Source organism: Solanum tuberosum, unplaced genomic scaffold (genome assembly GCF_000226075.1).
Source record: "Solanum tuberosum cultivar DM 1-3 516 R44 unplaced genomic scaffold, SolTub_3.0 scf00136, whole genome shotgun sequence".
Taxonomy (NCBI): domain Eukaryota; kingdom Viridiplantae; phylum Streptophyta; class Magnoliopsida; order Solanales; family Solanaceae; genus Solanum; species Solanum tuberosum.
Window position 1 is genome coordinate 187,754 of NW_006239061.1, and position 12,178 is coordinate 199,931.

General features: G+C 32.5%; 1 protein-coding gene across 1 annotated transcript; it reads right to left on the reverse strand.

Annotated features, from left to right (window-relative positions):
- Positions 1-3,970: 3,970 nt before the first annotated feature.
- On the reverse strand, positions 3,971-11,008 carry LOC102588041 (KH domain-containing protein At4g18375). Its single transcript, XM_006351658.2, has 7 exons — positions 10,306-11,008; positions 8,183-8,626; positions 7,839-8,102; positions 4,944-5,237; positions 4,770-4,852; positions 4,427-4,538; positions 3,971-4,296 (listed from the first exon to the last, which is right to left on the reverse strand). Exons 1-7 carry the CDS (start codon positions 10,906-10,908, stop codon positions 4,165-4,167), a joined length of 1,932 nt encoding a protein of 643 aa, XP_006351720.1. The 5' UTR covers positions 10,909-11,008; the 3' UTR covers positions 3,971-4,164.
- Between the last annotated feature and the right edge of the window lie 1,170 nt (positions 11,009-12,178).

The window sequence follows — 12,178 nt, forward strand, 5'->3', positions numbered from 1 at the left end:
AGGGTTTGCAGAAGAAGAAAAAGGGGATTGGGGGTGGGTGGGTTTGGAGAAGATGAAAGTAGGGGTGGCCGGGTGGATGATTTTTTTTTCTTTTTTAATTATATAATACATATATTAGCGGGACCAATCTATATAATAATATAAAGTTGAATGATAGGGCTGCTGATGTGGCATGCTTCTATTGCCAGGATTCATATTTTTTTTTGACATTTTTTTTATTTTTCACTTATTTTGTAACTAAATAAAAATTAATATTATACATTAAATATTTTACAATAAATATTGCTGAAAATTAATATTATTCATATCTTTTAAAACCTTTCTCAATTTCTTCTTTTACGTTGATTTTTTTCTCCCTTTAATCTCACAATTAATGTCATTCATATCTTTTCCTTAAATTGCTCCATTTCTTTCCTATTTTACTTATTTAATCCATTCCAAGTAAGTTAAAATTCTTACTACATCTTTCCTTCCTAATTTGATTATACTCATCAAGTAAGTAAAAATCTTACTATATTATTTCTTCCTTATTTCATTATATTCATCAAGTAAGTTAAAAATCTTACTACATTATTTCTTTCTTATTTGATTATATTTATTGTATATTTGTATTGAGTTTTAAGTTTCATACATCATCGATCTAAGGCTCATGAATATTACAAAGTGAAATTAGGATGAAATTTCAAGTTTAAATTTGGCAAAAATGATCATTTCATTTCTGAGTAAGATAGTTTTTCATCAGCCTCCATTTGTATTTATTCGTATTAGTAAATCATCTTCCTACATTTCTTTATTCCTCTTTCAGTATGAGATTTTATTTATGTATATTAATTATTGGAAAAGCAAATTACTCATTTAACTCTTTTAATTATACTAAATATGCAATATAAGAAGTTAGAAGAATCTTTTTTTTAAAATTCTCTAATATAAAAATCAGTGCTCTTTATTTTTATTAATCCCACAATTTTGTATTATTATAGCTCCTTAAATAATTATTAGTCATAGTCATGATATTATTTGTACTAATATATTCATGTTTTAGTTTGACTTGAATAATAAAATAAAAGCTATTGAATGGTGATCGGCTTGTGTCTATGAATGTTGACAAAAACTCAAAAAATTGTGCAATGGTTTTGTATTTTTTCTTCTAATTTTCAATGAATAAGGTTGTAGAAAATTTCTCTTTATTTGTAAGACTTTGTAGAAATTATCACATTAGCCTTTTAATTTTTTATGTTTTCGATACGTACTTATTATATTTCATATTTTTAGTTTGACTTGAATAATAAAATAAAGGGTATTGAATGGTTATCGACTTGTGTATGGGTGTTGATAGGAGCTCGAATTTTTTTGCATTGATTTCGTATTTTTCCTTCTAATTTTTTAATGATTAAGGTTGTAGAAAATTTCTCTTTATTTGTAAGACTTTGTAGAAATTATCACATTAGCCTTTTAATTTTTTATGTTTTCGATACGTACTTATTATATTTCATATAAATTTTATTATATTTAATATTTTAAATAATTTGTTCTTTTTTTTTGAGTTTTCTTTCATTTTTTGCATTAATTATTTGTTTAATAATTTTAAAATCTATCATATTTATTATATTCAATTATAATTCATGGGTTACAAAAAAACCTCCATATTTTTGCATTCTCCACTTAAATAACATGCCTTCTCAACTTCCTTCTATCTAATTTTTATGACTCAAACAATCTATAAATAAAAACCATATATGGAATTGTTTGGTATTCATTTTCATGTTTTTCTTCTTTTTTTTATTAATATATTTTTTTTCGTTTTTGTTTGTTTTTTCTTCATTTTCTTCATCGGTCATGTATTTAATAACTAAAAGAGAGAATATAGAAAAAGTGATGCGGAAATATGCATTGCCACCATGTTCATGTAGATCATAGATATGTTTTACATAATTTCTTTTTGTGTCATAGTAGTCAAACACGTGGACAAGGTGAAGACATTTTTTTATGACAGTGTCAGATTAGTTTGTACAAGTTTGACAAAATAAAGAAGAAATTTAGTGGCGGTGAAAAGTTTCATCAAGAGAGATGATCAAATTAGTTTGATAGAATTGAAGTTTGAATGATTTAGAATATATATAGATACACTTATTGTTGCTTATTTTTAACAATTTGAATTAGTTATTTTTCAAATATTAGGTATGTATTCTCCAAGAACAATATTGTTTGATAAAGTCTGGAGTGTTACATATATAAAAAAAAAAATTATACAGGGTAAATGTTAACTTTTTCTATAATAATGTGTTGGTTTTTCTGGGGAAAAAATTGGTGATTCTTAAAAGTCTATCTATCTATATAATAATTGTTGGACTAGAATGGTGTGGTATTTTCTCTCTTTACTTTGGTAAAAAAAAATCTTTTTCTTCCTACTTATTATTGAACTTATTATAAAAATAAATGTCTCAATAACTTTATTTCGGATTGTCTTATCATTTTCTATGATTAATATTCATTATTTTGTGTCATATGTACAAATGTCAAAATATTAAAGTCACACTCTTAATCTTCTTAATTACAATGACTCTTCACTCTTAGGAATTTGTATATTGAATGTAGTATTTATTTGAAATATGAAATATACTCTTTAATATTTTTGTATATAAGCTAAGCAAAACTAGAAGAAATAGGAATTTGTGTATGCCATTTTTTTCAATTTTTTCGGCATAGCTAATTCTTTTTTTTTTTTGTTCTCCTTTTTTTGTGTATTTTTATATGTATTTTCTTTCTTACCTTATTTTGTTTTTTTAATTTTAATTAATTATTTTAGTAATTTTGATATGATAATTCTTTAGGTTGGTGAACAGACGAATACTAGAAAGTAAGTAGTGATGAAGTTAAAACAAAGAGGAGGAAGAAGTCCAAATTAAAAAAAAAAGATATTGATGTAAAAAACTAATAATTTCAATTAAAGAGTATATACCTTATAGATGACTTGGAATAACAATTGTTACAAAATATAGACATATTTAATTGATTTTTCATAGCTTATCTTTTATGATTTAGTATAAAACTTTATTTTAATTCTTTTCATAACCGCGCGAAGCGCGGCCAAGTACACTAGTTTTTTAATAAAAAAGAAAGACGCTCTTAACTATTTTCTTTATGCCACGTCAGCATTAAGGGGGTATTTATTCACTTCAAATGAGATTAGGGGTATATAAACACCCGTGTAGTTGAAGTATTAAAGTAAGTTTTCGTGCCAAGTTCAGGGGGGTTTTTATGTATTTTCCCTAAAATAAAATATAAACAAGAATTTTGTCCATATAATCAATTGTTCGAATGTAAGCAGAAATTATTGTTACTTGGTTTAGTTTGATTTGAAAAATAAGAGATAAGTCAAACTAAATTTTATATATAAGAAACATTTTTGTTTTTTAATAATATTTTACAAATTCTTTTTAAAATTTTCTTTTCCACTTTTTCCTTTTTTTTGTTTAAATTATGACGATGAAAAAGTTGTGATATAATCAAGCTTCGTTTAGTGTTAAAGAGTTCTTTTAATTGCAAATATTGACCAAAGAATATATTTGAGATTGGTCAAATAATTCGATTATATGTATTAACAAAATAACGGAATCAGTTAAATTTAAATACGTTCATGTGCATGGATAAAATTCAATTTGAATATGTGGCCCCGTCCAGAACAGAACACATTAGTCTGGGCGGGATATTGATAAAATGGTTTGATACGAACATCTCAGGCCTTACAATATGCAAATTCATCTCAGGCCTAAATTTAATATTGGAAAGACGAACTATATCAATCCTTAATGACCATGTTTCTCCACTTAAATTCATCTCGGGCCTACATTATGCATTACTAATTGTTTCTCTAGTAGTTACTATAAGATTCTCAGATGCAAGCAAATAAAGATGTCAACTAATCCCTTTTCAAATGAAAGAATAAGGTTTTGCGCATGTTAACGGGGCATAGAATAAACTTATTTCCTAACGTATTCTCAAAATACCAAAAAACTAATGTCAGTACTCTATCTAAAATTAAAGAAACATCAGAGTCATCACATCACATAGTATACAAAATAAAAGTATAATTGGCTTTTGACATAGTTCTAACTGTACTAGTTCAGTATACAAAATTGGGATCCTCTTTGGTAAGTTCATTGGTTATTCAGTTAGTATGAATGCCTGAAGGAGACTCTGAGCTGCCTGGGTTTCATCTGGGGTCCCAGAGATCACGATAATCCTGTCAGTTGTTCCAGGACGGGGCTCGTGTACCATGACCCTTGCTCCTGAAATCTGATTCAGTTCCGCAGAAAGATTAAACACCAGCACAAAAGTGAATCAAGTACAAAGAAGGCATATGAGTTTAACAATCCTGTCTACCTTCCACAAACCCAATTAATAAAGGGAAAAAGGCTAAACGTACCTGTCTTAAACGAGTCAAGTTGCTCCCGTCCTCCCCATACACACAGCTCATGATGTTTTCAGGAACCATGATCTTCACAGTAGTATTGGTCACTATGGCAGATCTGCTTCCACTGCAAGCAATAGAAAAATGCAACAAGCTGATGAATACAATCAAGAAGTTTCTACTCGGGCATCGAGATAATCTTACATATCTTTTGTTCCAAGTCTATAATGACCATTTGGTAAATCTAGGCAGTGAATTTTTTCGTAAAAATCATACTATAGGGAATCCACCCTCGTAATTACATCCTGTCACAGTTGAAAAAGCATTAGGCGCTTGTGAAGCAGTGCAAGACACCAACCTTCCAAGTTCTATGACACCTTTAACTGAATTAGATCCTTTGCTGACATCAAAAGCACCTCTCTGGTTTACTGCGGGTCGTGTCTAATAGCCAAACCCAACGGAAATGTTCAAAGATAAGTCAGTGAACATACATTAAATTGAAGGGAAAATTAAACATTCAGCAGTTCATCACCTGTGATGACCACAGCCCCGGTGATGGGGGATGATCTATCTTGTTGGAAAGTACAAGGTTATTAATAGACCGTGTTAACTCAGGATGTTGATTGTTACCATGTGAGACACCACTAGACCGATGAAATCCAAAAGGAGGTTCCTTCATTTGGCCAGAGGGACTACTTTCAGATGTCAAAGGGGAGCTGTTTCTACTGATGCCACCATTTGACACCTTTGCTGCCAAGAGGTTATCACGCAACCGACCAGTGACATTTCGTAAAGCATCTTGTACATTTACGAACTCACCTGCAATCTATACAATACAATATCAGTGCAACAGATACACCAAAATGTCTGATTTTATATAGATTGATTTGACTAGGTCCAGGAAACCACATATGAGTGAAAGGAAGTGTTTGATAACTTTCAAATCATCTAATGAAAAGATAATTCTCCACAAAAAAGGACATATCGAAACATCTCCTCTTTTAATTTAAATTACAAACTCTTCAAGTTTCATAAAGTAATTAAATTTATAATATTATTGCATAAAAGAGCAAACCACAGCTGCAATTTTGTTAAATGAATTATATTTAATTTGCATCGACAAGCAAGACAATAAACATTGTTTTTTTTTTATATCGATTATCGACTGTGCATCGTGGGTTCTAACTAGTATATTAAGGAGAGGTGCCAAAATAGTTCTGTATTAACAAGCCTAAGGTTTTCTTTTTCCAGAGAAATTTCAGGATTCGGTCACAAGAAACTTGCATATTTTGTAACTTAAAAAGTGCATTACTCTAATATTTTGACATCAAGAATATATCACCAAGAATTAATGAACTCAGTACATATCGTTAAACTTAATGGACCAGTAAGTCAAACCTAGATGAACTAAAACGAAAATCGAGATAATTATGACATGGACAATTTGCTCAATTTATCCAAAAAAGAACAATTTACTCAATTTATCCAAAAAGGGACAATTTACTCTTAAACTTAAAAGGTCAATGGTCTGACAAACAATGTGTGTAAACACAAATTAGCTTCCGAAGGTTGAGCAGTCTCAATTTCACTACAGGATTTGCGAATAAATGTTGGGTAGGATCACCTCGAATGGCTTGAACCGCATAGGGGAAGACCCACAGGTACAGCGATTGGGTAATCTTTTCGACAAATCAGCCAGCGCCACACTAGAGGGACTGAGAAATAAATCGAGTACAAATCTTATCTTCAGGCTTTACCTTACTGATCCTTTGGAGTGCGATCAGTAAGTTTTATTTTATCGCAAAATCTATCAAACAGCAAATTTCTCAACTATCTGAACAAACAAATCATGCCTGTTTTTGACGAGGTAATTCTTATTACTCCCATACTTATTAGTTTCTTCATGCAGTGAGTGCATTTGACGCACTTGACAGTTGAGTAACATGCATTTAGTCTTTAATAACTAATCTAATATGTTTGAAGATTAATTCAAAGTTTGGAGTATTTCTCAAAAAAAAAATCGAAGTTGGAGTAAGAAACCAAAATTGTTTAGGATTTAATATTTGCTATTTTTAAAAATTTCCTGTCTAAACAGGATTTATAGTCAAGTTATATAGGAATAGGTTTTCTAGTTTCTAGTCAAAATAGGTTTTGTACTATTATAAATAGGATTTTTGCTAGCTATTTTCTAAGTGGGGAATTGTGGAGAACATTGAGAAGATTTATGAAATTTTGAGTGTGTTCGGGATGAAGAAAAATGTTTTCTAGGAAAATAAGTGGGTTTCCTACTTATTTTCTTGTGTTCAGTAGTTGAGCAAAAAAAATTATCCTAAAAGGATTTGTATATAATTTAGATAAATACTATGGGAGGTGGGAGTTGGGAGGACACAATCAATGTGGAATCTCACAAGTAGAACTTGTTTTCCCTACTTTCATTTGTTTTCTTTTATGACAAAAGAAACCCAAAGCCGCTACCCTTTGGGTGCGCACAGGGTAAAACTGTTTTCCCTACTTTCATTAGAGAACTCATTTTAAATGTGGAACTCATTTTCCTCTTTAACTACAGTGGCAGGCTTGAATATGTTCTGATGGCCAAGTTAAACGCCCTAAAGGGGAGGCTAAAAGAGTGGAGCAAAACTACCCATGGAAATCTAAAAATGCAAAAACCTAATGTGCTAAATCAATTAGCTGACCTGGAAGTGATTCAAGAACAAAGAGCTCTAGTAGGAGGGGAAATAGCTTCTAGATTGGCATTGACCTTGGAGTTTGAGGGCATAGCCAAGCCTGAGGAGATAGCTTGGAGACAGAGTCACTAGTAGAACTCATTTTCTTGTGTTCATGAGGAGATGGTTTGAATATAATTTAGATATATACTATGGGAGGTGGAAGTGGGGAGGACACAATCAATGTGGACTTACCTTCCCTAGACCCCACTTGTGGGACTAAACTGGGCATGTTGCTGTTTGTATCGTTAAATTCATCGTTACGTAAAGAAAAAAAGTTCCATTTAATGTAATGACCGATTTAGTGTGATCGCCTTAGAACCTTTTTTTTCTCATTTTGTCTTTGATTATTATTTGATAATTCTATTTGATCTTTTAACCAACCTTTATATAATAACTCTACCCATATTCTACTTTTTCATTAGGTTCACCCTTAGATTGCTGATGTGAGGCATTATGTAATGATGGAAAACGATACAATCTATCCAACTATTGTAATCATCAAAATAATACAATACATTATAAAAAAATATGTAACAACCATCACAAACAAGCTGTAAATGAAGTCCTATGTTTCTTTTGGAGGAGTGATCTACAACGAAGCATATATGACTTAATAATTAGTTTCAGATATATGGTACATTAGTAAAAGTATTTCTAAAGTTTGAAGAAGCTAAAAAAGGACAAAGGCTGAACAATCTCACCTGTACAACTTCATCATTGTCCGAGACACACTTAGGAACTTGGTCACCTCTAAATATCCGTATGCTGGTACCTGTCTCCTTCCTGATATCTGAAATTATTGCGCCTCCCTTCCCCAATAAACAACCAACTTGGCTGTTTGCCACCACAAGTCGGAATGTAATTAGTGATCTTGTTCCCAAATTCATCCCAGAACCAGCATCCAGAATCCGATCAAAAACAAGAACAACAGCGGTTTGTGCTGGAGATTTCCGTAATTCTAGATTCTATATAAAAAGAAAACTAAATCACTTGACCCACATACTACAGATAAAAAGATACCCAAGACAAAATACACCCAACTAACCTCTAATGCAGTAATAGTTATCATTCGCTCGTTGCACTCAGCAACATTTGGCCCAACAGCAATGCTTGCTCCGCTGTCATTCTGAAGAGCCCTAACAATTGTTCCAGCCTTGCCAATTATAGCCCCGACCTTATCATTTGTGCAGAGAATCCTGAAAGCAACCTCTTGTAATGGCATTTTTGAATCAATGCTGGAAAACTTGTCAGCCTCTAGTGGCACAGAATGACATCCAGAGGCACCTGAGAAAGAGCTTGTAGTTATTGGCTGTGACATTGAACTCCTTTGTGCAGGTAGATCAATTGGCTCAGGGGGCAAAGTCTGCTCTGAATCTAACTCAATTGGTGCATTATCAACCGTTCTAGTCCTTTCAACAGAGAAACAATCTTGAAGGCGGCGACTGACAGCAACAAGTGCTTTCTTGACAGCCAGAATATCCCCTTCTATCTGCCATTAACCAACAATTAACACATCAGAAATCTTCTGACATATTCATTGTGCCATTACCATTTAGTTAAAGATATTCAATTATAATGTAGATTTTCCTGGTAGACTTTTGCAAAATTACAGAGCTAAGAGTGTAAGTTGTTGCATCGATGCTTTCAAAAAATTACTATGCATTTACAGGTTCACTGAAGGTCATGCTACTCTCTTCTGGAGTATATAGCTGCTGCAATAACAGGGGTCCTGACAGCAGAAAAATTATAACATGTACAACAACATATCCAGTGCAATCTCACACAACTGGGGTCTGGGGACGGTAGAGTGTACGCAGACCTACCCCTGCCTTGGGAGGTAGAGAAGTGAAATTATAACATGTTAAAAAAGGATAATTCTGAAAGTAGCTCAAAAAGTTTAAGAAGTTTTTAGACTTCACTATGAATGCATGCTTCTGCAGATCTAGTACAAACTAAAATCAATCTTGCTGATGATTTGCAATGTTTCAAAGTAAAAACTTGATTCTTAAAAACAGAATGGTGGAAGAAAACTGAGAACTAAAAGAGGCAATGCCACTGTATGTTACTTGGCAATACAAATTGTTTGGTTAGCAGACAAGACATACATGGATTGCAGTACAAGATATGGATAGTCAAAAGGTGATTTAAAGTAACTAAATTTTTGAAAATGGTAATTGGGGTATCCGAACAATCTTGTGCGCACCTCAACTGTTGGATATTAGGTCTTCATATTCAAACCTAAAACTTGCAGTATTTGGTTTTGAAGGATGAAGATTTGTTAGCAATAATATGCTTAGCCTATATTACAATTTTAATCAAACTACTATTGGTTCTGTAATGGTATCAAATAAAGCACTTTGAGGAAAGTTAAATTGGAGATATACTAAAACATGAGATAAGTGACCTCTTTTAGACATTGAAAATTCCATGTTAAGCACTCGTAATCAGCTTATGTCAAAACACTTTCTTATAACAAAAGAATCATACTACAAACATCAGTACAAACAAGAGCGATAACGACAGATGGTTAACTAAGTATTTTCAAGGGCATTATGGCTATTTATTTGATCTAATATTTGCTAATATGAGTAAGGTTATTCCACAATGGATTTCGGTATGAAACCAGACAATAGCATAGTTGCAGGTTTCATTTATGGTAGTAATATTTACGGGGAAGCTATGCACACGTTGAGTTTCCAATACGACAAAACCAAATGAGCCCTAATGACATCACAAGAAAATCATGTGACCAATACGCTTACAATCATGTGATCAATATTTATTTTTATTTTTATTTTGACAAGGGAAACCCGCAGCCGCTACCCTTTGGGTGCGCACAGGGTAAAACCCTGCTCCTATGCAATAGCTCGCAAACCACATAAGAGAAGTAACCCGCACTAGGCAAGCCCAGTGAGACGAGCTCACCTAGAAGGCAAACCCCTTGCTTTCGCTGGCAAGGGGTTTCGAACTTGAGACATCCAACAAGGAAGTCCCAAGCCCAATCATGTGATCAATATGCTTACAATCATGCATATGAAATCAGCTACAAAGTAAAATTTTAAAAAATTGAAAATTGGGATTGAGCATAGGCAACTTCAAATTTGATATACTACATATGAAACCCGAAAAACATGCAGCCTTAAAAGGAATTTGCAAGAAATTAATCACCTCGACAATTTCATCATTGGGCGAAGCACAACTTGGCATCTTTCCTGAAGTTAATACCTTAATCCTACATCCATTTTCTCTTCTAATTGTGTCTATTACTTTTCCACCTTTGCCCATCAAAGCCCCCACTTGATTCCCCTTCACTAATAACCTACACGACACAACATTCTCCACACCCAAAACTAGTCCATTATTTTCCGCTGTTACTTCTATCACTCTCTCAAAAACCCTAACAAGTGCTTCTTGTGCAGCCGAAACCTCTATTTCATCAATTTCTTCATTCCGCTGGTTATCCCCAATGGGGCCCAATAGCCTTATCCTCTTGTTTACTGAAGCAGGGGCTACTACAACAATGAGTCGGTTGTGGTCGTTTGGTGCGGACACATCAACGTGAATCTTAGCGGAGGTGTCTTGTTGAAGTTGTCTAATAATGGACCCTGATTTTCCGATAACCCCACCGACGCGTGAAGCATGGCAGAGAAGTCGGAACACAACACGTCTCGGTAATGGTTGTGGTGGAAGGTGTGAGTTGTTGACCACGGCGGGCACACCGGCGGCGGTGGAGGAATTGGCGACGGAGGCGGCAACAGAGTTTTCGTGCATTAGTGTAGTAGCTTAGGACTTTCCCAGAATTGATAGAGAAAAAAGAGTGCAAGTCTAGCCCTATGTAATAGTAAAAAAAATAAAATTTTTGGACTGATGAGTGGACTTCTATTCGATATTGACAATATATGACTTAATTGTAAAAAAAACATCTCATTATTATATTACTAATTTATTGCAATATCATCCACTAACAAGACTTATAAAACCAATTTATTACAATATCATTCATTGAGAAGAGGAGTTTTAAAACTAATTTATTACAATATTATCATCCACTACCAAGAGGAGTTTTTTCTGGTAAGCAAGCAATAAAAGGAGTCATAAATTATAAAAGCGTAATGTATTATGGTCCATAGTTATTTATCTATATTTGAGTTTTGACTTGTCATACTTATTGTAAATTAATAAATAAATTATTAATTTTACTATATCATTCCTTGTTATTATAAGTCATTTTCACTCATTTAATTCTCGATCAAAAAGATTACCAAAGAGAATACACCTAGACCTAATTGGTTCCATAAGTTAAGTTCCTAGTTTTAAAATAAACTTAAAATAATTGATACTATCATTGGGTGAAGTAGAATTTGGCTCCCTTCCGTTACATCTTTTGTTATCGTCCAATGATGAAATTGTAGAGGTAATTAATATCTTGCAATTATTTTCAAGGTTGTTTTTCTAGTTATACTATTACCAGAAGAACAAACAATAAAATTTGGCAGATCAACTCTGAAGTTGCCTATGCTCATTGGGGATAACTTTTCTCAAGTTAAAACTATCTTTTTCTTAATATGTGGATTTGAAAATAAATCTTTGTTCAACCCATATAAATTAAATATTATTGTATAATTTATGTAGGTCAGTGCGAAAGGCAGTAATGATTTTTTCTTAAAATGTTCAGTCTTTATTATAGGGTTCAAGTCTATATTCATGATTTCATATTATTCTGTTTTTTCATTAAATATTTTTACAAATAGACGCAAAAAATAGTGTACTAACAGATTTCTTATTAATTAATTAGCATATTCATAAGTTTTGTTAAATTTCATTTACGAATTTTGTTTTTTGTTTTTATATAATAGATTTTAGGGAAAATTGTATATAATAGCAAACTATTAATTCAAATTAAATGCTATTAATATAGCTTGATTTAATTGTACCTCATAGCAAACATTTGTTATTTCACCTCTCTCCTGGTGAATCTCGCTCGCCACTCTCGTTCTCTCCCTACCTCTCTCATTTTTTATACAAACGCAAGTGTATAAAG

Coding starts and splice junctions, on each gene's coding strand:
- LOC102588041 (XM_006351658.2), bottom strand. CDS start 10,908: ATGCACGAAAACTCTGTTGCCGCCTCCGTCGCCAATTCCTCCACCGCC. Junction 8,627..10,305: donor CCAATGATGAAATTGTCGAG/GTGATTAATTTC, acceptor GGTTAATGGCAG/ATAGAAGGGGATATTCTGGC. Junction 8,103..8,182: donor TAACTATTACTGCATTAGAG/GTTAGTTGGGTG, acceptor CTTTTTATATAG/AATCTAGAATTACGGAAATC.